This window comes from Cornus florida, unplaced genomic scaffold, assembly GCF_030987335.1.
Source record: "Cornus florida cultivar Cherokee Brave unplaced genomic scaffold, ASM3098733v1 CherokeeBrave_3.0.0_Hap2_Chr11, whole genome shotgun sequence".
NCBI lineage: Eukaryota > Viridiplantae > Streptophyta > Magnoliopsida > Cornales > Cornaceae > Cornus > Cornus florida.
This window is the reverse complement of record NW_026775581.1, coordinates 73,641,711-73,668,585: the sequence shown is the minus strand read 5'-3', so window position 1 is coordinate 73,668,585 and position 26,875 is coordinate 73,641,711. Positions and strand designations below refer to the sequence as shown.

The following is a 26,875-nucleotide window of genomic DNA, read 5'->3' as shown; positions in this document are numbered from 1 at the left end:
TTATTCTAAATATGTTCAAGTTTAAATTGTTTTTTCTATTTTTACAAAAATATGTATACCAGCCTGGTGCTCGAACCAGCTCCAACTTTAGACGAGTTCAGAAAGAGCTTCTTATTTGTGGAACGATTTTATATAGAAGAGCTTCAAAAATGTTCACTCTGAAGTATGCATTAATAACAAGCAAAAATAGCTTTAACCTTATTTAATACTTCTTGCTTCTTGAACAACAATGCATGTCTACAAAAACCAAAAAATTAACCAATCAAATATGAGAATCGTACAACAAATTAGAGGGCTCTCAAGGAAGAACATATGAGCTACCAATGTTAAAGGTATTCTGAACATTGAATCAAGGTGTTGCCTCAGCAAACAAGTACCATGAATCTCGAAAGACAAATGTGGTTGTTAAGATTAAACCAAATATCAAACATATCTACCACTAAAAAGAACATTTTATCAAAGTATTACATGTCTAAGATCTTTAACCAAGATAGGAAAAATTAAATTCAAGTATATGATGAAGAACTAGCCATTTGTATCTCGTATTTGGTCATGATTGGCGTCGAGTCCTTGTACCAATACGAATTAGTTCCCTCGCTTGTTGAGTAGCCTGAAGTGTTGCCAGTGCCGGCCACAGGATTGAGCATGCCTACTGAAAACAGGTAGTGAAATGGTCTAGGAGGCGGCTTTATGTCCACTCCTCCCTCCAACATCTTCACCACGGCACTCATTGGAGGCCTAGCCTCAGGTGAGTCTTGAGCACACCACAATGCTACCATACACATTCTCTCTGCTTTCTCCCTATCCTTCTCTTCAATCCCACAAGACACTGTCATCGTTGTTAATTCGTTCTTCTCATACTCGTCCCAAACATGTTTTGGAAACCAATTCAGGCTATCAGTAGAACCAACTTTAGCATTCCTCCTCCGTCCCACTATCTCAAACAACAACATACCATAGCTATAAACATCGCATTTGTAAGTGATGGGAAAATTCTTGAGTTGAAACTCCGGTGCAGAGTAACCGGGAGTCCCCCTATATCCTGTCATAGTAATGTGAGTGTCATCTCTATTGCAAAGCTTTGCTAGGCCGAAATCTGCAACCTTAGGATGGAAGTTTTGGTCGAGGAGGACATTACCGGGCTTGATGTCATAGTGAATGATTCTTTGCTGACATTCTTCGTGTAAGTAAGCAATTCCTTTGGCTGTACCAATTGCAATTTCATATAGCTTCTCCAACTCAATTGCTTGTGTGTCACTAAACAAGTACTTATCAAGAGACCCGTTTTCCATGTACTCGTACACCAATGCACTCATGAAATGATCATAGCAAAATCCGTAGAGCCTAACTAGATTTATGTGGTAGGTTTTGCCAATAATGGCAACCTCAGCCGTGAACTGCTCTTGAGCTGTTTTGTCTGAGCTCCTGTTGAGGACTTTCACTGCAATCTTCATTCCAGTTGGAAACTGTCCTTTGTAAACTATCCCAAAACCTCCACACCCCAACGTTGTCGAGTAATTATTCGTGAAGTTGCATAGCTCCTGAGCTGTGAATCGAACCGGTTTGTCTCCTGCTAGGTCTTCCAGGATCCTCTGCATTGTAGGTCCATCGACTTGCCAAACTTGAACTGCATTGAGTGGTGGTGGTGGTGGAGCAACTGCTACTTGTAGTTCTGTTATGATTGCTTTTCTCATCTTCTTTGCACAATAGCAAGAAACAATGCCGATAATTACCAGTATTATCAAACTCACTATTGTGGCTGCAAATTCAAACAACTCAAAAATGGTGACTTTTAAGGCTCAATTTCGATGTCAACGAAACCTACTTGGTTTGTATCTCTGAAAAAAATTCTCAAGAATTCTTAAAACAGTTCTCAAGAATTCAGAAAACAGGAAAACGAATTTTCAAAAAACACTAAAAACAAAAAACTATTTTCAGAGTTACAAACCAAGCAAGCCCTAATGTTCATTTCTGTATAGGAACTTACCAGCTGCTATTGTCCCGCCACTAACTTCTGGTGGAGGGGGATTGTAGTAGGCGTAGGACATCTCTGAGAGTAAAAACAATACGACTATTCAATCCGGCTGTGTGTTCAATTATAATGAATGTACCATTTGACTGCATTTGTGAATGTTTTTTTTTTTTTGTTGAATGTGCATTTGTGAATGTTAATTAGCCTTTGTTGTTAGTTTTAATTTCCTGTTTAATATGTCAATTTCATAATATATCTATTTGCAACTGTTGCGAGCATGAGCATACTTGTACAACAATGATCTATGCAAATCTTTAGCTACGAAAAAAAATCTAAGAAAATAAAAGTTTTTGGAATCAAAATTTGAAAATCTAATTTTAACTTGACAGTTAACTAAACTGTAAATGTAATAATATATGAATTAATGAACAGTAGTCTAGAGATACAGATGGCTCAAACATAATTAGATGTTCCAGGTTTTGAACAAACCTGGTTAAGGCTTGATTCAGAAAACACAGAAGAAGAGGGATGGTTTTTTTAAACAAGATAAGTTGATACCTCTATCAAGTAACTACAAAAATAAATAAATAAATAAAAATTGTAAAATATATTCCAAGTTAAATGAGCTATCAGTTATTCAAACCAAATTGATACTTAAATGAACTATCAGTTTCTCCTCTTCTTCCCAAATTCTTTCCTACTGCACCAATCATCCAAAACTAAAATGGACATAATAGACCCAAATATATATATATATATATATATATATAATAAATAAAAATTTTGATTTGCCATTTTGTAATAAATTCAATCTGATCCGAACTCCCTCTCAACAGAATTTCTGAATCACCTTCTATAAAACCCAAAAATTGTGACCATAAATACATACATACATATATATATATATATATATATATATATATTGTCTATTAAAATCTACTTATATCTCTACACACATGTAGGAATATAAATGTTACTCTATTTTGTTTTTCTAATTATGAAAAAGAGAACTACTTTGAGAGAATGCACAAACATATCAGAAAATTACTTTTGTTATGTTTGATGGCACCAAATTGGGATCTTGAATTTGGTAATGGAGAAAATTTAGTACAAATAATCTCAAATACTCCGCGCCCCAAGTTTAGGCAAATAAAGGACAATTAATTCACTAAATTGAGTTGAAGTCGCATACCAATCAAGGGTGGAGTGAGTCACTGAATGAAAAATGCTGGGCAGTAGAGCAAGACCTAGCTCTCTCCTTTACTTGTCTCCCTTTTCTGCTTCTAGTATTTGGCCAACCTCCTTTAAATATATATCCTAATATAAGTTTCTTCACCATGTAAATTAAGACAGAAACTTATTCCAAAAGCAAAAAACAAAAATAATTGTTTATGATAAAAAATAATTTTTCTATACTTGTCTTTGATGTTTCTTGGTCAAATAATTGTTTACTATTAAAGGGACAAAAAAATGAATGGATTATTTGAAGGGAAATCAACCTCCACCTTCCTAGTTCATAATCAAAGAAACAAACAAATAGCTTATAAATATAAAAATAAAAATAAATGACCTAGTTTCAGTCCCAACTGTCAATCACTATTATTTATTTTTCATGTTCATCAATGAGATCTGCTGGATGATGAAGAAAAACAAAAATATCACTTTCTTAATTCCATATCAATTAATTTTATTTAGTCAACCCAGGGTCGGCAGAATTAGAATTCTATAGAGAATTAAAAAGTAAAAAAGAAAAAGAAAAATGAAGTTTCTTCTACACAAATATGACACTTTTTAAAGAGGATTATGTGTGAATTTTACAATGAAATCTGAAATAGTAGTCAAGGGCTCAATTACCAAATTATTTTCATTGAATAAAGCATTAATAATAATAATAACAGTATTTTTTTATTTATTTTTTTTATCAGGAAAAATAATAACAATAGCTGTCAAATCAAGATTTTCTGTTTTATTATTTAGACGAATGTCCCAAGGCTGAACCAATTCATTAACAAGAATATACTTTTCTTAGTCACTAAATTATGACCCAAACAGAAGGTCCAATATATTTTTTTTAAAAAGGGAGCTAATCACCAACATTGAATATTAAAAATATGAAACTACTTCAATGGCAATAATTTGAAGTACCCAAATTCAATTTTTGGGTGAGACATACCGTTCATCTTTTCAAAATTATAAGAAAATTTCAACGATGATGGTTGTATCTGTTGAAGATACGCATTCTCATATCTCACATGCACCAAATAATTATCAAAAAAAAATATTTGAGAGTGGTCTCAAGGGTGACATCCCGGTTATTGAAAAAAAAAAAAAAAACTGTGTATTTATCTGACAGGAGAGGAAAAATAGATTATTTGAAAAAATTGAGACTCCTCTTATTCATATTCAAAGAAATATTGAGAATGCAGTCTCTTGTTGATTGACGGACATGAAAAAACAGAGCATTTCTAGTTTGAACAAATAGATTATAGCCCAATGGGGTATTACAAATAGCTGTTGCAATGGCCCATTCTTTGTAGTGAGTTTGAAAAATCAGTTAGTCCTCCGACCCAAGTCTATAAAATATTTTGGTGGCCCACAATCCCAAGCCCAATTAAATATTTAACGGACCTTTTAAAACGGTTGAAACAAGCCCAAATCTGAATAGAAAAATAAAGCCCATCGAGAACAAAAATATTAATATTAAAAAATTTGCTAAAATAAAATCCTAATTAAGAAAAATACATATTTAAGGATGACAAATAAGTCCATTTAGACCCATTGAAAAATATGAGCCCATTTAGACCCATGAAAAATAAGAGCCCAATTGAGAATTCCAGAATGCCTTTATTAAGAAACCTTGAAAGTTTAGACCCATTGAAAAATAAAGCTCATTTACTCATTTAGACAATATTAAGAAAAATACAATTGAGAACTCATATTAAAATAGAAAAATACTGGTAACCAGAAACGTTTTGCATTTTTGTTTTAAATCGAAACAGAAACAACGTTTTTTTGTTGTAGAGTGTTTAATAGTAATGAGAAGCATATTTGATAACATCTAATTATTACAAGATTTTTGGAAGCAAAAACATAAAAATATATTTGGTAAAAAATTGTTGCACGATTGAAAAATATAATGGATAGTTTTAAAAGGTCATTTTAGAGTTTTTTTTTTTTTGGTTAAAAAAAAAAAAAATTGGGTATAGTTCATTGTTATCGTAGTCGTTGTCACGTAAACATGTAAAAATACCAAATTAATGTTTCAACATTGATTTAATATTCACAAAACATTTCGACCCAAGTCTCACAAAGCGGGAGTGGGAGTAAGAACGAATTCGAGAGCGGAAGCATGAGAGTGGCAGAATTAAGTCATTAGCATTAAGAATTTGAGGGAGAGTGCGTTTGGGGTGTGAGAGCAAGAATTCGCTTGAAGCGTAAGAACGACAACTATTAAGAAATATTATTTGACTAAGATTTCGACACCATACAAAACAAAACATCATTTACCAATTCCGTGACCAAAAACACTGATATAGTATTTAAAAAAATTCCCTAGCTGCTACAATAATTGGCCCTTTATCTAAAAAATAAATAAATAATTGGCCCACAACAAAAACATGGAAAGAAAAAGGCCAACCAAACAGGCCCTACTTCATTCCTTATGAAATGGAGGGGGAGAATATATAGAAAAATTAATGATCATCCTACCTAACAACTTTCTGTCACAATCTTTTGTTCAACTTTAAAAGCAATCTTTGAATAAAATATTTATAACCGCTTGTATGTGTGTGTGTGTATATGAAGTGATCCATATATATGAAATGGCTGAATTTCCTGGGAACAAAATATTACTATATGAAGTGGCTCCGTTCGAAGTTTTGTTATGATACATAGTACAGACAAACGCATTATTGTCACCAAAAAAAACAAAACGAAAAGGAAAAGTGATGCAGACCCATTGCCAACTGACTGATCCCACCAAACAAGTAGAACAGTTACAGCCAATTATATATATATATATATATATATATATATATATGTTAATCATCATGTACCATCATCTCCTATGCATTTCATTGACCTTTTTCATGTTGAAAACTGTTATAAGATGTGATGAAATTAGAAGATCTGAAATCATAAAAATTAAAATGCTCTTTTCTATTTTATTTTACATGAAGCGGAAGCAATGAGTTTTTGTTATGTTGGGATTTGTTATGTTGGGATTCATTTTGAAACAAAAACATGAGTTTCAAAGCAAAAAATAAAGAATTAAAAAATATTTGGATGGTTGAAATAAAAAGGGTTAAGTGCCAAAAAAAAAAAAACTCCTGTCTAAAGTGGTCCTTATTTTTTTAAAATGCATATTTCAGTTTATAATGTTTAAATAAGTCTGACTATTTTTTGAATCAAAATTAACATAAAATAAATTTAAAAATCTTATTTTATCCTCTCTTTTCTTATTCTACCCTCCTCTCCTATCCACAGCCACCACCAACAATTCGTCTTTGGATTGTTGTTGGCCCATTGAGTTGGAATAATTCTAGGGATTTGAAGGACCATTTGAGGGGAAGTTTGAATCTTGGTTAGAAATTAGGGCCATATGAAGCTTTTGAGTTCCACAAAAATTGTGAAGAGATGGGAAAATCCACGGGACCAAAATGTGAACAGCTATCAATTTCAGCTTTAAATAATAAAAACAAGACGTCATTTCCCATAAAAAGAATATGAGAACAAAAAAAAAAAATCGCCGGAGAAGAAGGGGCGCGTGACAAACGCTTTAGATGTACTCCCATGAGCACGTGACGGCGAGTGGCGGAGAAGTTCAGTCCGGCGATGGTGGTCTGTGGTCGAAGGGACTGCTATTTGGGTATGATAGTTGTTCCATAGCTGATAGAGTTGGAGGCAGGGTTCTTTCTTTATTCAATTACACAGCTTGTTAACCTCCGCCCTGGTTACACAGCGTTATTCAATTACACAGCTTTCTTTATTCCTGGTTGTTCACCTCCGCCCTGGTCTGAAGTGAAAAGCAAAGAAACCTATCTTGCGGGTTTCCCAGCACATGAACCTATCGTGCGGGAGAGATGAGAAAGGAAAAATAAAAATTAAAAAAACAAAAATTATCTTAAATAGTAATTTTACATTGCCTTTTTATTTATTTATTATTATTCTATTTATATTAGAGAGGGTATTAATGACTTTTTATAGAGTTAATTGTACCAAATTGATAATATAGTGAGATTTTATATCATACAATAACTGTTTTGTACTATATCTATAGTAGGAGTATTTTTTTTGGCACTTAACTCAAATAAAAATTGGTATACATTATTTTTTTCCTTTTTTTAAAAAATTTATCCTACAATTGTTCAGCTGTATTAGTATAGCATTTTTCCTTGTTTCAATATTTGGGTCTTTTTTCTGAAACCCCATGCAAATTAACTAACCAACATTAACTAACATGCTTTCTCCAGTTAATTTTTTTTCTTTTTTTGAAACAAAAACATAAAACAAATTAAAGTGATTTTCAAACTGACTCTAAGTGATACGAATATGCCATCCTTCTCAATTTTCGGGAAAAAAATAAATAAAAAATAAAAAAGAAGCAGTCATCCCTCTTTTACATTGTATGACACAATTTAAACAAAAGTTTAAGTGTAAGAAACACACTCACTGTATATAAAAGGTCCAAAAAATTTTTTTAAAAAAGGGGCAATTTAAACGAGGGTTAAGTGCAAGAAACACACTAGCTGATCAGGGGACAATTTGCACCCAAAAAACACTGTCCCCTAATCAGCCATTTTGACCAATATTTTTTTTATAAAAATTCTGAAATGCCCTCTTAGTCCGGTGAAAGCCCGAGTGGTGCTCACTGGAAATAGCGTTTGCCGGCGAGGCTTTCAAAGGACGGGGGTGGGGGGACTGATATTATGAGGAACTGTGATGTTCATCTAGCAGTCAAGTTGGCTTCCATATTTTGGCTACTAGTGTTTGAGAGAAAAGATCTGAAACTGATTCAGAGATGGCGCTGTGGATTTGGAGGGTGTCAGTGGATCACATGACTAATGTGGGCTCTGCAAAGCAAAACTACAAATCTGTTTTGGGATATTTTGCCAACTTAATTGTCCTCAAAGCTTGTCTGGTTGTAGTACTTTATTTTTTGAAAAAAATATCTCAAAATAATGAATTTTAATTAAAATGCAAATCAACTCCCATTTCTCTTTCTCTCTATTTCAATACATCTATCCATCCAAAAAGTATATTTTGGTACTTATACTGTTACACATTATATGTTGTACAATATACGGTTATAAAAACTCTCAATTTCTCTTAGATACAAGAGGGAGAATAACTTTTAATAAAAAAATATATATAATTATGTATCGGTCAAGGATATTAGGTGTAAAATATCCTTTTCTAGTTATTTCTACAATATCATAAATGTGCTTGAAGCATTTTTGCAATAATTGAGAAAAAGAATAGTCTTTGTTTTTATTAGGGTAAATTACACCGACACTCTCGGGTGAGGTTGGGTCATATTTCAGGTATATGGAAATTTTAGTTTTAATTTTCATTTACACCCCAACTTACTTTTACACTTCTCATACATGTGAATTGACCATTTTACCCTCAATTATTTAATACAAAATATGTGTAATCATGACAAAAAAACCCCTATACAAATATATATCCCGTCCCGGTTATTACAGCGACCGCTACACCTCCTGCATCAGCCACCTTCATCGCTGCCGGCGCCGCTCTTGTCTGTTCTGCCATCTTCATCATCGCTATTCTGCCGACCTGGGAAAAGGAAAATATATACTATACATATATATAATTATAAAAAAAGTTAAGAGTAACAGACACACCTTCTTCCCTTTCCTTCCCTTACGACTGCAAAATCTTGAGGAGGATACAGAGAGACAGAGTTTTAGAGAGAGAAATACGAGTTTTAGAGATGGCAGCGGACGCACCGTGCTGTGGGACTATATTCGCGCTGTATGTGCTGATAATCATAGGACTTGTGATCTTCGCTGGTCTCATGGCTGGTCTCACTCTTGGCCTCATGTCTCTCGGCCTCGTCGACCTCGAAGTCCTCATCAAGTCAGGCCGTCCCTAAGAACGCATCCACACTTGTACACACTCTCTCTATATATATATATACTTATATGCATATATATAATAAATCTACCCACTACACTACTATTGCTCTCAAATTTCTGATAATTATACAAGAATTATGCAATTTTGTTTCTGGGCAAATGGGGATTATGCTGTTTTCAATTTGGGTTTTGTATTATTTTTCATTAGATGCTAATATTGGTTGAGAATTTCAAATATTGTTGGACCTCTGAAACACAAAACATTCTCTTAGTTGACCTTAATTCGACTATATGTTTGGGTGGAAATATTCTTTTTTGATTATTAGAACAGCATGATATATATAATTCAATTTTGTTTGCCTTTTCCCCCTCAATTTTTTAGGAGCTAAGTGGACGGAATAGAGATAGAGTAACAGAGACACACCTTCGTTTCAAACTGCCGTCCATCATCACTAGACCCATTTCGCCGCTGTGCACTCCATGCTCACCAGTGAGTTTTCATATTGGTTTTTTCTTTCAACAGATGGATCCATTGATCACTTGCTGGGGGCAAGGCAACTAACTGCCACACTCTTCTCAAGCGCTAACGAGAAAGAACAAGGATGCAGGTTCAGAGGTTCGGTACAAGTTGTCCAATTCCTATCTTTCCAAGATGACAGTTCACAGCTTATAGGATGACTGTTATGTGGCAACAAAAGAACCCTTTTCTCTTATTCGGCAAGGGCGGGAACGGGCTGAACTGTTCTTTCTTTAGTTGCGGCGGTGAAGACATTTCCGTAGCCCGCCGGTAAGTTTTTCAGGCTGCAAGATGGTCGTGACGATGGAGAGAGTTTGGACGGAGTGTTCCCACTGCCATTCCGTACCGTCGTCCATGTCTCAATCCGTCACCGTCAAGACTCAAAACCTTGCCATCATCTTCACCATCGCCGGCCCATCAACATCCAGCCATCTCCGTCGCTTTGAACCTGCCGTCCATCATCACCATAGACCCACTTCGCCGGCGTGCACTCCATGCTAACCTGTGAAGACAATTCTGCCAGTAAGTTTGCCGGACACGTTAACCGTCCACTCATGGTCATAGCCTCCTGTTCTCGCCATTCCATGCCGCCTTGCAATCACTTCATCCATCATCACTAACGTCAGAACAAACCCACCCCAATTCGGCGATTGCTAGCAGCCACCCATCACCGCTTGCCTCTGCAGAACAGACCCACCTCTTACTGGTTCATTCCTTGGCTGCTGTTCCTTAAATTTCAGCGTCATCAGTGCCGACATTTCAAGCTTCCCGCCGAGCAGCTCATTCCACCAATAAACTCTGCCAATAGGATTCAGTTTATGTTTTGGGGACATTTTGGTCATTTCAGATGGGTCTGTTGGGATAGTTAAGTCATTTTATATATGAAATAAAATCAGTACAAAATCAAAAGGGTTTTATAGTCATTTTACACTTAAAAGTAACTCTACATTTGGGGTATAAGTGAAACACTAAATCACTCTTTCAAATATAAGTGAAAAATAAAACCAAAATTTTCATGTAGGTGTAAACCTCAGAGGGTCTGAGTATAATTTACCCTTATTATTAACCTCAATGTAAGTTTTAAACACTGAATTAAAAAAAAAAAAAAAAAAAAAAAAAACCACCAGTTTTCAATACCGACCATTTCACTAAGGAAAAATAAAAAAATAATGCTAGTTACAAGAGAAAAGAAAAGAAAGGAAATGAGAGAATAAAATAAACCATCGTGCAGTTAATTAATGAAAGAAAAGACAAAAAACTATAGTAATGGTGTTTGGGCGGAAAAGAAAGGAAATAATACTACTTAATTAATTTACTATTGTACCTTTTTTCATAGGTTTTGTATTTCTAAAAAATTACAATTATTTGGGTAAAATCTGCCTTAATTTTTTATTTATTTATTAAAATTTATAATCCTTTCATTTTATTTTCTCCCAATTTTGGAAGAATAAACTCGCCCATCACACCTAATTTGCAGCCCTCCATTTCTTTTCCTTTCCTTTGATATATAATTTATACCAAAAGTTCAAAACACAATAAGCCTTTTTTTTTTCTTTTCCTTTCTATTCGGCCTAAATAGAGAGAAACAGAGAACTCTGATGAAAAAAACAGAGAGAATAGCTTTTCAAGTTGCAACCCACCAGGGCATCAAATCTGGTGGGCAAAAGAGTCATCCAGATTTGAGATATGATCACATTGCTGAAGATGGCAATATATGTCAACAAAAAAACATTCAAGTCATAGATCACAATATATGATTGCATTGTTTAATTAATCGAGTCATCATGGACCTCTTGGCAGGACTTATTCAACTTTCCATGCTTTGAAACGTCTCTTCTGTCATTCAACTTTCCACAGCACACCCTCACCAACAAGCTTTGAAATTTGAAACGCTTTTAATAAGACTATTTAACATATCGTATTATATTTTGATTTATCACGTACATTTAATAAAAATATATAATAGAATAGATCTTGTTTTATTTTATTTTTTTTAGAGACAAAAAAAAATATTAAAAATTAAATTAGTAGATACAAAAATGTTTGGAAGTTCAAGATTCACCAAAAATACCAACTCATCACTAAACAGAGACATCTACAAATTTAAGTTTATTTAATCATTCACTGCCGTACAATTCTAATGAATTTTTTGATAATTTGCTTAGATTTATTTCTAACTGATCATTAGGATTTGAGTATCTTCCGCAGAAAGAGCAAAATATTTCAGATAAAATTAAATAATAGTATCATATAAAAATTATATAAAATATTTTAATAGTAATATAGATTTACGTGGACACACAAGCATCAATATGACGAATTCTTTAAAAATTTTCTAATACATTTGTTTTAAATTTCAATAAATTTATTTTTTAACCGATTCACTTGATAAATGGTTGAAATACAATAAATTTATGTATTAAAATTGTTGAAAACTATAATTAAAAAAAAAATTATGCATGAAACTGTTTTTTTGTAAAATGCCATTTTTACCTTTATTTAAAAAAATTAAATATCCCTAAAGACCAAAATGCCCCATTGTAAGTTACATGCTATTTCCAACCATCTCCTTCCCTTTCCCGCGTTAAACCCTTTGTCTTTGGTCTCTCTTCCGCCATCTCTACCTGCCGCCGCCGCTACATCACCTCCTCCCACCGCCCCAACTCCTCATCTCTGGCTCTTCACCACCACCAATGACCCTATTGGGAAATGGGATTGATCAACCCATTTCCAATTCTTACACGAACCATTTCCATCTACAATTACCAAATCACAACCCTCCCAATCTTCTCCATCATCGAATCCTCCTCCCGGTTCCTCAAATTCACACACCGCCCAATCGATTTCGCACCCAAAGTCCGGTGAATACGATAGGAAAAGAAGTTGAAGCTTGGTGGTCTTCTGCGATGGGGTCCACTGGTGGTGGGAAGAATTGATTTTAGGAGCAGCTGGTTGTGCACTTTGAGTTCATATAGTGGTGTGGCTGGAGATGGGTTCATTGATTTGGTGATAATGGTGACATGCTCATCTTTTCCATGAGGGAGGTAAGTTAGCTTTCCGGTATACATATATAATGTATTTATGTAATTTTTTTTTTTTTTTTTTTTTTTTTTTTTTTTTTTTTTTTTAAATATGGTGATTTGCTATTATTAGAGATGGAGAGAAGAAAGATACTTGAGAAAATGGTTAGAAGAAAGAATTAATTTCAATTAAATTTTATTATTTATTTATTTGTAATGGTGGTGTCGGCCTCTCTATGCAACTCATAATCCACCCATAGGTATATGTATTCTAGTCCTACATGGTTTATAGGACACTCTGAGCTCCAAAATGTGAAGTGATGTCTCTGCAATTCTATTTCATTTCATCAGAGGTATTTGTTTCATAAAAAAAAATGGTACGCTTTGTAATATTATTACATTTTAAGGCTATTAACATCACTTTAATTTAGATGAGAGGCAATTTAATTATGACATAAAGTTTCTTTTTAGGAATATGACGAAATTAGAGGGGTCGTTGAAGACAGGTCAAACTTCAAGAAAATACAATGTTATTATAAACACCAAACTTCATGAGCGTTCAGGGTTGCATTTGTGGGACCACTTAGCCTCCATTGTGGATTCCACGTAATAGGACAATTTTGCTTGTGTATTATATAGGCATACAACCCATGCAGACATCAGCTTTCTGAAAAATCTACCAATAGTAATTTTCTCAAAGAATATTCAAATCTTCATATCCATTGTCATCTCAACTACCCATCTCTCTCTCCCTCACATATATATATATTATACACAACTTGCAAGAACCCATCTCTCTTTTATTATACACACACACACATTCACAACTTTCAAATCAACCAACTCTCATCCCTCTCTGCGGAAGGTGTTCCCTTTTCCAGGTAATTGTTCCAACAATCTTGATACTATAAAGCTTTTTCATTCTGTTGAATGCATACTTTTTGTCTCAATTATATGATTCAATATGTGTTTGTTGATATTTCAATCAATCAGCTATGCTTCAATGTGCTCTTGCACATAATTCTAATATGAAATGTTATGTATATATGAAAAGTCACTGGTATACAAGTATTTTTGAGAGAAGAAAAGGAAGATGAGAGTGAATGAGTACCATCTTTTCTCTGAAACAGGCAATGGCTTTTAAGCCAAGTTACAATAAGGCAAAGACACCAGTTTTGATAAAGAAATTTAGGCATGTAGTACATCAAAGACTATAAAATCTTTTATGGTTTTATGGCTGATCACACATGGACTTGTTTTTGTTTTGACCGCTGGTTTTTCTATTCTTTTTTTTTTTTTTTTTTTTTTTCAACATTAAACTATTTCCATAGAATTGGAGAAGAAAGAAAGAAAGAAAAAAAATATCTGGTAGTTCTTAACCATAGATTAATTGAAGATGAATCATGAATTGTTCTCGAGTTAAATAATACAATATCCATCAAGATGTATGGAGTCTTAAAGGAAAAAAAATATGGACAAATTTTGGGGAACTATGTCGTTCCCAGAAAGTTATGTTGATGGATGTATTTACGAAGAAGTTGAGGGAAAATTTGTTGTAACTCTTCATACGTCAAAATTATGTACTTCGATACTATATAAAGTCAGTTTCTCCATTGCCCTATTTTTTTATTTTTCTCTCTTAGAAGCTTAATAAATCTAGTTGCCATCCCAATTTAAATCATTAATTCCACTTTTTGACTGATTTTATCTTTATTGTTCATTTTGCTTAGGCAATATGCTGGAGAATGGTTTCAAAGAAGACGGAGAAGGGGAACCTTCACATAGTTTCAAGGTAAGCCATTCACCTGACTATGCAATGAATTAAGTGGATAACAACTGTCCTTAATGATGTTCAGGATACTTCCATAGGTTCTTTACCTTATGCCACATTGCGTTTGGAACTGTTGACCTTTTGTTTGTTCTGTGTTGCATTATTTGCACAAACCCAAGCTGACTGTGCAATTGTTCTAATAATTGTCCTCCCGGAAATTCAACATGTTTTGTTTAGCAACCTTTTGAAAATTTTGTCGACTACTAGCTTTTGCATTTTAGCTCTCTTACTCGTGACAATGACAAAAGCCTTTCTGTATTGATGCTGAAGCAAGAATCTCAGATTTTATTCAACATGAGAGAGAGTGGTGGGCAGCAGGTGAACTACAGTCACTGCCTGTGATTGATCTGGTCCAAAAGAGAGGATAATTGAATCATGGGATGATTTGTTCCATGTGTTAACCAATATTCTTCTGCACTAACCTGATGTAAAAGATTATCTTGTGATTGATTATGATTGTTATATTTGAATACTATATTAATTACTTGGATGACTAGATCATGTTTCATATTGGGTGTTCATGCATGAAAGACAGACACATATTCAATTATGTGGAATGGAATATACCATCTGATGTAGAGCTTTTAAGTTGTAATGTCTTAAGTAATGTCTATTTTTCATGAAGATAAAGGATTAGGTGTGTTATTTGATAAGGAAATCCTCATAGATGATGATCGGGTAAATTTTGTTATTATATTGAGAGTGAGGATGATTCTTGATATTGCTGAAATTTACAGATAACAGTTAAGAAATACTTGGCCTATCGTGGAGATATTATGTTGTGCTGTGGATTGGGTATATTTTGATGCTAGTGCAATTCAATCCTAGTCCACCCCATGCTAGGTTTTGGGATTCTTGACCTGACTGTCCTGACCATGAAGTCAGGATCACACTCTAATCTCAGGGCGCTTTGGCAAAGGGTGTGACATCATCATCATTAGCTTCCTCTAAATTTGGCACTCCTTTGGGTCACCATTCATAACTCCATCAGAACTGGATGCATTGTGTTTGGATCAACATGTTCCTTAAGTATCCATTGTTGATCTGGTGAGATTTGTGGTTTTGAGGTCTAGGACCTTTTGTGCATTTATCGACTTCATGACCAAAAATATTGCAGTCTATGCATGTTAATCAAATCTCTGCCAGAAGACATTGCCATCGAGATCTTGAATGTTGTTATTAAAAGCAGCAAGAAAGTCTCTCCATGCACAAGGGAAGTCAAAGGGTGACTAACATTCCACGGGAGAGAGGGGGAGCAGTATTGGAGTCAAAAAGATAGGTTCGAGACATGAAATCCACAAAAGCTAAAAAGATTGGTCAAACAAAGCAGTACCACCCCGTGTGGTTGCAATTCATCTGGATCTTGAATGATGTTTTGTGTTCATTTGCTTAGGAACTTCAACCATATCTTCTTCTAGAAAGAGAATGAATGTCCATTACCATATAGTTGCAGTTGATGTGTTTGTGTCAAGGAAATAATGCTTCCACATGAACAATTCCAAACCCCTCACCCACCCCACACACGCAATATTTTCAGGGCAAGTTGCTGTAATTTTTCCTCAGATTGATTAATGTTATTTTTCTCAACCCAACAAGAACACGAAAGCTTATGTTTAACTTCATTAGGTTTAACCACCTGAGAAGTTTTGAATTGGTCTAAAGTCTAAACACGCTGAGATACTGACAGACAATGAGCAAATAACTGAGGACTTGGGAATCTATAAATGCTAATCCTGCATCCTGCTGAGTTTGCACTCAGATCAAATGTTGGTAACAAAAGTAGATAAGGATAGGGCATCTGAGGCCTTAGACCATGAAACAACACCTGCAGGTATGAGTTTGCTGTAAAATTTTGAATTTGAGAATAGTCCATCCACCCTGGTCATTTTTATTTTGATTAGATAAGTAGAAGAGTGTAGAAGAAAATAAAACTAAGGTCCAGCTTCACTTGTTTATCACCAAATAAACAGACTTTTTATTTATTTATTTATTTTTAAAAGTTCAGTTCATAGACCCCCATGACAATCTTTGTTGATAGTGGGAAGCGAGATAAATGAGACCATATCCTGTCATTGCAATTGAGAGAATATATTGCTACTAGGGCAGAGTAGCAGGCACAACATCAATTGTCTATCAGTGATGATACTAAAAACAAATACAGGTGCTGCAGCAAGAGATGGAAGCCTCTTAAAGCCCAATACTTTAGGCACCATACTATGATTCTTTGTTACACTAGCTCTAGGTGTGAGCCTTCCGATGCTCTCCTTAAATTAAAGGGAAGGATGCTGGTCCCTGGGTTTTATATGATATTTTAGTTCTCAGTGATATATTTATTGTTTAGGGATGTTCTGTTAAAATTTTCATTCTTAACTGCACCCAGAATTTCTATTTTATAATCAGTATTGCTGCTTAAACATATTCTTGCAATTTAAAGAAGTTAAGTGTAATTGTAGAGTATTCTGCTGCTGATATGATTTATTTTTTATTTTAGTTTTTATGAGGTAAAAATAAATATGCACATGCCCTTGTTAAACGACAAATATTGTTGGGCATTATAGTTGTAAAAGTAAATATTTATTTGAGTAATTTATCTTTTTGCCAAAATCATTAATCTTCTTGTGATATATTCAAGCAGGATAATGTGGTAACACAATGTACACAGAAACATGGTTTGTGTAGAATACTGGTTTAAGTTTGGACTACAAGATGTTTAGTATGCCCGAACTGTTGCCATAATAACATCTAGATTCTGCTCTACTTTTATCTTATTCCATTTTTTCTATTTTTTCAGGTTGACCCTGGGAAACCTGCTTCCCTGACTTGGCAACGAAAATTAAATTGTAAAGGAAATATTCTTTCAGAGTTTACTCTCAAGTTTAGAGAAATAATTCATATGGTATGCCTCTTATTATTCATAAAGGAAATAATGCATGCATAGCTACTTATACAACATATTACATGAAGATCAGCTGTTACCTGGTCCTTTAAGACAAGTTTGCAAGTAAGATGACTAAACTTAAAGTTGCATTTGGAAAAGATACTGGATCATGGACGAATAATGATGTTTCCACTTGTCAGAATGAACGGATGGTTATAGATTGAAGAATTAAATAGCTTCTGCTACATGCACTACAGAATTTAGAATATGATAAAAAAAAATAGTATCTAACTCAATATACTATGCACCAAAAATGGAATTAGATAAAGTCAAATAATATGTACATTTCTGTAGGTGGAAGCATGTGAATGCTTCAGCCATTATCAAGAAATTTTCAAAAAGTTATTGGTAGAGGTGGTGGCAGGAATTCAGTTCTGGTGGTTAATGCTGCATTATGATAGGCGATGTTGGTGGCAACAGTGTAGTCCTTGACAAATTTAGGAGAAAAGATTAAAATTGTATTGTAATTGAGAAAGCCAATACACGGCTTATATACACAAATTACAGCCTGTACAAAGCTAATCACAGGAAGATAAAATAGGAAACTAACCTTCCTAAAAAATGAATTAGAATGAATTTCTATATTAGTGGGATTCTCTAACTTATTATCCCATGATTCTAGGAAAGTCTATATTAGTGGGATTCTCTAACTTATTATCCCATGATTCTAGGAAAGTCAATGATACACATAAAATACATTCCTTATGAATCCACCTATGTAGGGAATAAATCTTCTACTTTCCACCACTCCCCCTCAAGCTGGGGAATATGCATCTTTCATTCCCAGCTTGGAAATAGATTCTTGGAACGCTGCACTTCCTAGTCCTTTTGTAAGCACATCAGCAAGTTGACCATTGGTTGAGATGTATGGAGTACAAATTAAGCCACTATTCAACTTCTCCTTTATGAAATGTCTATCTACTTCCACGTGCTTTGTTCTTTCATGTTGAACAGGATTGTGAGCAATGCTAATGGCAGACTTGTTGTCGCAAAATAACCTCATTGGTCCTTCCCACTTGATTCTTAAATCTTCCAGAATTATCTTGAGCCATAATAACTCGCATACTCCTTGAGCCATTGCTCTAAACTCTGCCTCCGCACTCGATCTAGCTACCACATTCTGCTTCTTACTTCTCCATGTTACAAGGTTGCCTCCAAGGAAAGTACAATAACCCGTGGTGGAACGTCTATCAATGAGTGAGCCTGCATAATCTGCATCAGTGTATGCCTTTAAAGACTAATCCAGTGTTCCTTTTAAATAAAATTCCCTTGCCAGGACTAGTTTTTAGATAATGTAGTACTCTGTAGACTGCTTGTAGGTGAACTTCTCTTGGGTTGTGCATAAATTGGCTAACCACGCTCACGGTATATGCAATGTCTAGCCTTGTGTGAGCAAGGTATATAAGCTTCCTTACTAATCTTTGGTACCTTTCCTTGTAAACGGCTGGATCTTCACTTACTTCCCCGAGTTTGTGATTTTGATCGATCGGTGTGGAGCTTGGCTTACATGCTAGCTTCCCTGTCTCCCTTAGAAGATCAGTTACATATTTCTGTTGTGAAATGAAAATGCCTTCTCTGGAATGGGCTACTTCAATTCCTAGGAAGTACTTCAATCTTCCTAGTTCTTTTATCTCAAAATCTCTGATTAGGCATTTTCTCAAGGCTTCTTTCTCCTTCTCATCATTTCCTGTCACAATTATGTCATCGACATATACCAAAAGAGCAGTGACTCCCCTGCATCTGAGTGTTTAATAAAGAGAGTATGATCCCCTTGACTCTGTTTATATCCAGTGGCAAGCATTACTTTGGCAAATCTTCCAAACAAGGCCCTTGGTGATTGCTTTAGGCCATACAACGCTTTCTTCAGTTTGCAAACCCTGTTGCTACTCAGATTTCCCTTAAAGCCTGAAGGGATATCCATGTATATTTCCTCCTCCAAATTACCGTGAAGAAAAGCATTTTTTACATCAAATTGTTCCAAGTACCAATTGAAGTTGGCTGCTAGTGATAACAAGACTCTTACCGTACTCATTTTAGCCACCGGAGCAAATGTCTCTTGATAGTCAACACCATAGGTTTGCGTGTATCCCTTTGCCACGAGCCTGGCTTTGTATCTCTCCAAAGATCCATCTGACCTGTACTTCACTGTAAACACCCACTTGCATCCTACAGTCTTCTTTCCTGGTGGTAGGTTGACAATTTCCCACGTTTGATTCTTCTCTAGTGCCTGCATCTCTTCTCTCATAGCATCTTTCCATTTCTCATCAGATAATGCCTCAGATAATGTATCAGGAATATGAATAGTGTTTAGGCTGACTAGGAAGCTCCTATGTGCTTGTGAGAATTTTTTAAATGACACAAACTTCGCTAAAGGGTACAATGGGTGTTTAGTGCATTCTCTTGTGCCTTTCCTAATGGCAATGGGAATATCATGATCATGTGGAGTTTCTGGAGCTGTATTTACCTCATTCTCAGGATTAGGCGTTGAATCTTGGACTTACACAGGATTAGGACCCCGGTCTCTGTCTTGAATACACCTATGAAAACCTCATAGAGTCACGAAGTTCATTATTCCCTGTCATTGGACTTTGAATAGGAGTAGTATTTGACACAGAAACGGGCTGTGATGATGGTTCAGGAGGTATCTGTGATGATGGTTTAGGAGGTATAGGTTGAATTGGCATAAAAACTGGGTTGGAGTCCAATGGAACAGGTGGAAAGTCTCTGTCCTTATCTTCAATGAATGCCAAAGACTCTCCCTGAAGATAAGGCTGAGTGAAATATGGTATTTTTTCTTCAAAAGTGACATCAATAGAGACTAAGAACTTCCTAGTAGGTGGATGGTAACACTTGTAACCCTTTTGAGTAGACGAATAACCCACAAAAATACACTTGGTGGCTCTTGGATCTAGCTTCCCTCTATTATGGCTATGGACATGAACAAAAGTAGTGCATCCAAAGATTCTTGGAATGAGGTTGTTTGTTGTTCTTAGATCTGGATAAAAACGGGCAAGTGTCTCCATTGGTGTTTGAAACCCCAGCACCCTCAAAGGTAATCTGTTGATTATGTATGCAGCTGTAAGCAGAGCTTCCCCCCAGAAAGTTTTTGGGACATTTTGATGGAAGAGAAAGGCTCGGGTTGTAGCTAATAAATGACCATTCTTTCTCTGCCACTCCGTTTTGTTGTGGAGTGTTTACACCAGAGGATTCATGGATAATTCCCTCTTTTTAAAAGTATGGAGATAAGGTTTGATTGAAATAATCCCTTGCGTTATCCGATCTAAATCTCTTTATTTTAACCCCAAACTGGTTTTGAATCATGTTATGGAAATTTGGAGGCACACTACTTACATCCGATTTAGATTTAAGAAGAAAGATCCAGGAGACTCTAGTGCAATCATGAATAAAGGAAACAAACCATCGTGAGCTAGACACATTTTTAACTGTGGAAGGCCCCATGTATCACTGTGAATTAAATAAAATGGAATTGAACTTCTTTTATCACTAACCGGAAAGGGTACACACTTGTGTTTTGCAAATTCGCACACATCGCAATGAAAATCTTCAACTTTCAGCCCCTTAAACAAGGAAGGAAACATAGTTTTCAAAATTCCAAAAGATGGATGTCCTAGTCTAAAATGATGAAGCCAAATAGTGTCTTTATTGGATGATGAAAGAAATGACAGAGGTAATTTATTCCTGACAATATAAGATTTTCCTGTTTCTTCAAGATAGTAGAGCCCGTTCTTCTCCTTAGCAAGTCCAATCTTCCTCCCCAAATCCTGGTCCTGAAATGTACAGTAAGAAGAACGACAGTTTAGGGACAATTTAGGGATATCAGGTTGGTGGACAATTTAGGGACATGAAGGACATTTTTTAGTGTGAGAGATGGACTGATATGGATATCCTCTAGACCTGCTACGGTAGTGAGAGAACCATCTGCAACAGCTATTTTTCGATTGCTTGGACAGGGGTTATAAGTGCTAAAATTTAGTGAAGAGTGAGTCATGTGATCTGTAGCTCCTGAGTCAATAACCCATAGATTCCTAATAGGTTCATCTGAGACATGTAATCCGTGAGAAACAGAAAACTTACCTGAGAGTGCGAGAGAACATGCACCACTTGGTTTCTCCAATGATCCCAGAAGCCCCCTTATCTTCTCGATCTCCTCATCATTGAACCCACTCTGTTCTTGAGACTTTTCGTGGCTTGGCTGATTTGTGATGAAGTTGGCTTGGCTTCTCTGCTGTCCTCCTCGGTATTCCCACTCTCTGCTTGGTGGTTTACCATTCAACTTCCAACATTTCTCTCTAGTGTGTCTTGGTTTCTTGCAATAGGTACACAAAAGAGTATCCTTGTTGCCCTTTCCTTGAAACCGTGACAAATCTGCCTTACCACTTTCTTGAATTGATGGCCGTTCTGTCTTCGTCACCATAGCTGATCCTTCTAGGGCTTGGGGTTCAAGCATAACCCCCTTGCGACTCTCCTCTGCCCGGATCAGAGAGATGGTCTAATTTAAAGATGGTACCTCCTCCTTGCCAAGAATCTGAACCCTGACTTGATCAAACTCAGCATTGAGTCCTGCGAGAAAATCGTAGACTCGATCTTTTTCGATAAAGCCCTTCAAGATTGCAGCATCTTCTGGACATTTAGACTTAATGCACCGGTAATGATCAAGTTCCTGCCACAGATTCTGCAGTGAATTCGCATACTCCGTGACTGACTTTCCACCTTGTTTCATCGCACCAGTCTTGATTTTAATCTCGTACACTTGCGCTGCATCACGAGCCTTCGAATAAGTCTATCGAACAGCATCCCAAACCTCTTTGGCAGTGGATAAGAACATGCAGGTGTCGCTGATTTCTGGATTCATTGAATTCCACAACCATGACATGATCATGGAATCTGCTTCATCCCACGCATCGAACTTTGGATCTCCTTTCTTTGGACCTGTCCCTAGGAGATGGCTGAGCTTCCCTTTTCCCTTCAAATAGGTTTGAACAAATTGGGACCACTTCAAAAAATTCTTCCCATTCAGTTTGTATGCCACCTGAATGTTCTGCAAATCACCGGATGCTTGATGCAAGATGACTTCCTCAGAAGATGATTTGGTCTCAGACATATTGGATTGGGTTTAAGAAAAGAATAAACTCAGAGAAAAAAAAATGGCAATGAAGGCCAGGGCGTTTCCTGAAAAAGATAAGGAAAAAATAATCTCTCTTTGGCAATTAAGGCTGAAGAGACTGTGATTCCCAGAAAAGAGCCTAGTGCTCTGATACCATGACAAATTTAGGAGAAAAGATTAAAATTGTATTGTAATTGAGAAAGCCAATACACGGCTTATATACACAAATTACAGCCTGTACAAAGCTAATCACAGGAAGATAAAATAGGAAACTAACCTTCCTAAAAAATGAATTAGAATGAATTTCAATAGTAGTGGGATTCTCTAACTTATTATCCAATGATTCTAGGAAAGTCTATATTAGTGGGATTCTCTAACTTATTATCCCATGATTCTAGGAAAGTCAATGATGCACATAAAATACATTCCTTACGAATCCACCTATGGAGGGAATAAATCTTCTACTTTCCAATAGTTCTAGTGATGCCTCTGCCAAGATTCAATTATAGAGTTCCATCTAATTCATTAATATCATTCATAAAAAAGCAACAAAATTTGTACCTGTAGTATGCAATAGGATATGTATAAACTGGTCTCTTCAATTTCTGGAAATTCATGTCATTCCTACTATTAATTTTTTTCTCCCCACTGAGAATGTATAACTGACCACAATGCACTGTTACAGTGAAAATGAAATATGTATATATATATATATATATATATATATATATATTTGGTATATGAGTCATGTGTCGGAGAATTTCTACTCAAAACATATGTTGTAAGGTGTCAAAGTGTATAAGTCTAACACATCTATTGAAGACACAACAGACACAGAATGGCAAACATCATGATGGATTATTCACATCCTCAATCACACATCTAGGTCACAGGTAAAATGACCTTAGAATAAACCCCATTTGACCTATTTTCATCTTGGTTGGGTGTATGAAAATGTTTTACAAGATTTTTTGAAAAATGGCTATTTGAACCTTAAGTTCTGTTCATTTTTCAAAACTAACTTTGCAACTAGAAAGCAATGTGCATCGATCAAATGGTCGATTGATTAAGCAGTTTCCAGAGAGCATTGATCGAATGCTCAATTGAAAAGTATAATTTTATGTAGTCCACTGGATATAAGTATTCACTAGTAGAATGCACATATCACAACCAACATTCAAACAACTACAGTTGTTGTTGGTAAACAGTGAAGTATATGCTTCCACAAGCTTCGTTCACCACCAAAGTTTTACTAAAATCGTGAAAAAGCGATTAACTCTTTTACAAGTTAGATGGCGATAACAGAAAATGAAATGGGCAACAGAATGGCACCAGCAAGTAGCGACAGAGCACTTGTTTGCAACACCTGTTCTGCGACTCCTCCAGTGCAAGATACCATCCCTGTCATTGCTAAAGAATCCCAAACACCCCTCTTCTCACAAATTTGAGTCCTCTTTTTTTTGAAAGCTATGTAAGATCATTAGTTCTAACTTCTAAGTGATCAAGCCTGCTAATTTAGGAATCAGAAAAAAATAAAAAATAAAAATAAGAGATGCTTAGATGCGTAATTTGAACGAGAAAAGCCTCATTGCCTTAAATTGTGTATATATGTTTGTGTTTCACATAGCAGTACACATTCCGAAATTAGAAAGGACCTCTCTTAGTTGTGTGATGAGTTGTTGATTGAATGCTCTGATACCTTTAATTGTTCTTGAGTTTGGGGCAAGCACTGACCTAGTGCATAGTCAGTGGGGGCAATTGGCCCCATAGATTTTTTAATATATATTTTTAGTATTAATACTAGTGATTTTTCCTTTTTTGAATTATATACCTATGAAATTTTCATATTGCCCTTAAAAAATCTACTATTGCTGTGACGTCCCTGGTTATATAAGCCAGTGCGTCTTGTGATGACCCAAAGGTTGATCTGATAACGAATCCCGAATGCAGAAGCGAAACATAAACGAGGCCTCTAGGAATATACATTATCCCTAAAACACCTAAGCGACCTTCCATGAGGCCGCGGAACTTAACGAGAACGTAAATGAAAGCAAGGGTTGAAAATAGACCAAGTATGGCCCCAAAGGCAAAATGGTCCTTTCACACAGAAAATGAAGTCTCTAGAGACGTGCGTCATCCCTAAGACACAAACGTGACTCCTTATGAAGTCACAGGACTCAAAGAGACAAGATACGGAAAACTAGGGTTGGAAACGACAATGTTTAACCCTAGAGGCAAAATGGTCATTTCCAAAAAATATGTGGGTGCTACCGAGCACACCATTGGATAGACAATGAAAAATTAACGAAGTTTGACTCAAGAATCGCCTGATTCGGAGTCCGGACGAAGAAATAAGGCCAAAACAAAAATCAGTGTCAAGGCTGCCAAGACGGGGCACCATGGGCGCCCATGGCGCATGCCGCGCGCGCGCTGGTGCCCCTCACAAAAATTCCTAGGTTAGTCCCTGGTTTGGGGTATGAAATTATGATCATCATAGTTTATGCACTACGGTAAGGTTGCTCAATTGTGACCTGGAGGTCGCGGGTCAAAATGGAAAACAGTCTCTCCACATGCAGAAGAAAGGCTGCGTTCATTTGATCCTCCCCAGATCCCGCAATGGTGGGCGTCTCGTGCACCGGGCTAGCCATAGTTTACCCACCACCCAATGCTACGAGTCTTGATTTGTTTCATTATAGAATGGAATTACTTTTTAAATTTTTATGTGTAAGTTATAGTTATCATGATTGATAGGGTGAGGGAGAAAAATAAAAGAAGAATAGAAGGACACAAAACAAAAAGGAAGAATGAAAAATGAAAATAAGTAAGAAAATTATTGGTGATTTAGAGAACCTTTAAGTCATGTAAAAATGACAATCATTTCTCTTTCATCAAGGGCTTTTACTACTATGTATCTTGCTTATTTTGTTCTTCTTGTCTTTTATGTCTTATATACCGTTTTAATTTTTGGAAGGCTGCATTTATTCTGCGGTTGAGGCAATACGTAAACGAAACAGCTTCTGAAGGAAGAGTACTATCTCTTACCCATAAATGATTTCTTGTATATATGTTTTATATATTTTTTGGACTGATAAAAATTTTCATGCAAGTTTCGTTCTAATTTTCCTACCACCATCATATTTCCTGTCTCTTATTTCAGCCAGGAATAGTCGATCCTTTCCATAAGCGTCTCATCACATGTTATCATGGTGTTCCGCTTGGTGGTATTGGGTAGGCATTCATTCTTGATCACTTACAACTGCTCATGTGCTGGTGTGACATTTCATCTGTATTGTGGTTAAATCAGTGCAATCACTATCTAATGGTTAATATATATATATATATATATATATATATATTTCCGTGTAAATACTAATGGTTAAATTATCTTGAGATCATAATCTGAACTAGCTGATGGCTGGTTGATGCGAAAATTGGTACATAAATGTTTGGTAACTCAAAGAAGGGCCCTAAATTCACGATACATGGAAGGGGAAACTTATTAAAATAAATTCAAGAAAAAAACATAAATGAAAAATAATAACTTATATTTATTTATATTATTGGAATTAGTTTTTAAAAGAAGGTTATCCACACTTATGCGTTACACCGTAGCAAAATCATTGAATTCAAATTTAGACCTAGTCAATTCTGAGGGTGGTTATTTCTTCTTCTGTAAACAAAGAAAAAGGCAAGGGTAATATGCCCCTATAGAAATATTTCAAAATTTAAAACACATCAGTCGACCCGGTTTAGGAATCTATTCTAATTATCAACTAATTCCTAGAATTTTAGGTGGGATGGGGATTGCAATTCTTTCTACTTCTCAAGGTATAATGACAGATCGGGTTGGGTCCTTAAGCTTACTTCCTAGAGGGGCAGGAAAAGTGTAATATATTTTCTTGCCTTTAATATACAGTCACTTAGGAGTAAAGCGGTACGTTACTCACCTAAGTCTCCCTCAGGGGAGAGGGATAAGTCAATGATTTTTTGTGTGTTTCAGATTATGATGTTTCTACAAGAATGACTAAGATAAATAAGAGAATATGGCATCCATTGGTGAAGAATTATTGTGGAAAGGACTAAATTATTGGTAACAAACCTTCATATTTGATGTTAATTGAAACATGTTTGATATCAGCTTTGATTTTTTTTTTTTTTATATCTCATGGTGTAACACCGAATAGATAATGGAGGATGAGTTTCAGGACTATTGAAGCCGCGTGAATGGGGATGACTCTTCTTTCCGTGTTAGACCTCTATAGATCCGGATAAAAAACTTTACAACAGATAGTAATATATCATGAAACTTGTAACCCACAATTAATAGCTTTACTGGGCTTGAATAGGATGAGAAGACCATATAACAAATGTG

General features: G+C 35.6%; 2 protein-coding genes and 1 long non-coding RNA gene across 4 annotated transcripts in view; 2 read left to right on the top strand and 1 right to left on the bottom strand.

Moving 5' to 3' along the window:
* Window positions 1-301: 301 nt before the first annotated feature.
* On the bottom strand, window positions 302-1,758 carry LOC132285646 (rust resistance kinase Lr10-like). The gene has a single exon (XM_059787841.1). The coding sequence runs from the start codon at window positions 1,692-1,694 to the stop codon at window positions 507-509; it is 1,188 nt and encodes a 395-aa protein (XP_059643824.1). The 5' UTR covers window positions 1,695-1,758; the 3' UTR covers window positions 302-506.
* Window positions 1,759-8,655: 6,897 nt separating this feature from the next.
* Window positions 8,656-10,709, top strand: LOC132286225 (uncharacterized). The gene is made up of 2 exons (XR_009472717.1): window positions 8,656-9,105; window positions 9,596-10,709. It is a non-coding gene; the product is annotated as an uncharacterized LOC132286225 (long non-coding RNA).
* A 1,499-nt stretch (window positions 10,710-12,208) lies between these two features.
* LOC132284176 (uncharacterized) overlaps window positions 12,209-26,875 on the top strand; it is a 31,076-nt gene continuing 16,409 nt past the window's right edge. The window contains exons 1-5 of one of the 2 annotated variants that reach the window (XM_059786252.1): window positions 12,209-12,633; window positions 14,340-14,401; window positions 17,232-17,336; window positions 25,475-25,531; window positions 25,661-25,731. In XM_059786252.1, the coding sequence (XP_059642235.1) occupies window positions 14,345-14,401; window positions 17,232-17,336; window positions 25,475-25,531; window positions 25,661-25,731 (290 nt within the window). In that variant the 5' untranslated portion in view covers window positions 12,209-12,633; window positions 14,340-14,344. Of the gene's footprint in view, window positions 12,634-13,284; window positions 13,491-14,339; window positions 14,402-17,231; window positions 17,337-25,474; window positions 25,532-25,660; window positions 25,732-26,875 lie in introns of those variants that run through there. The other variant, XM_059786251.1, reaches the window with a different exon arrangement.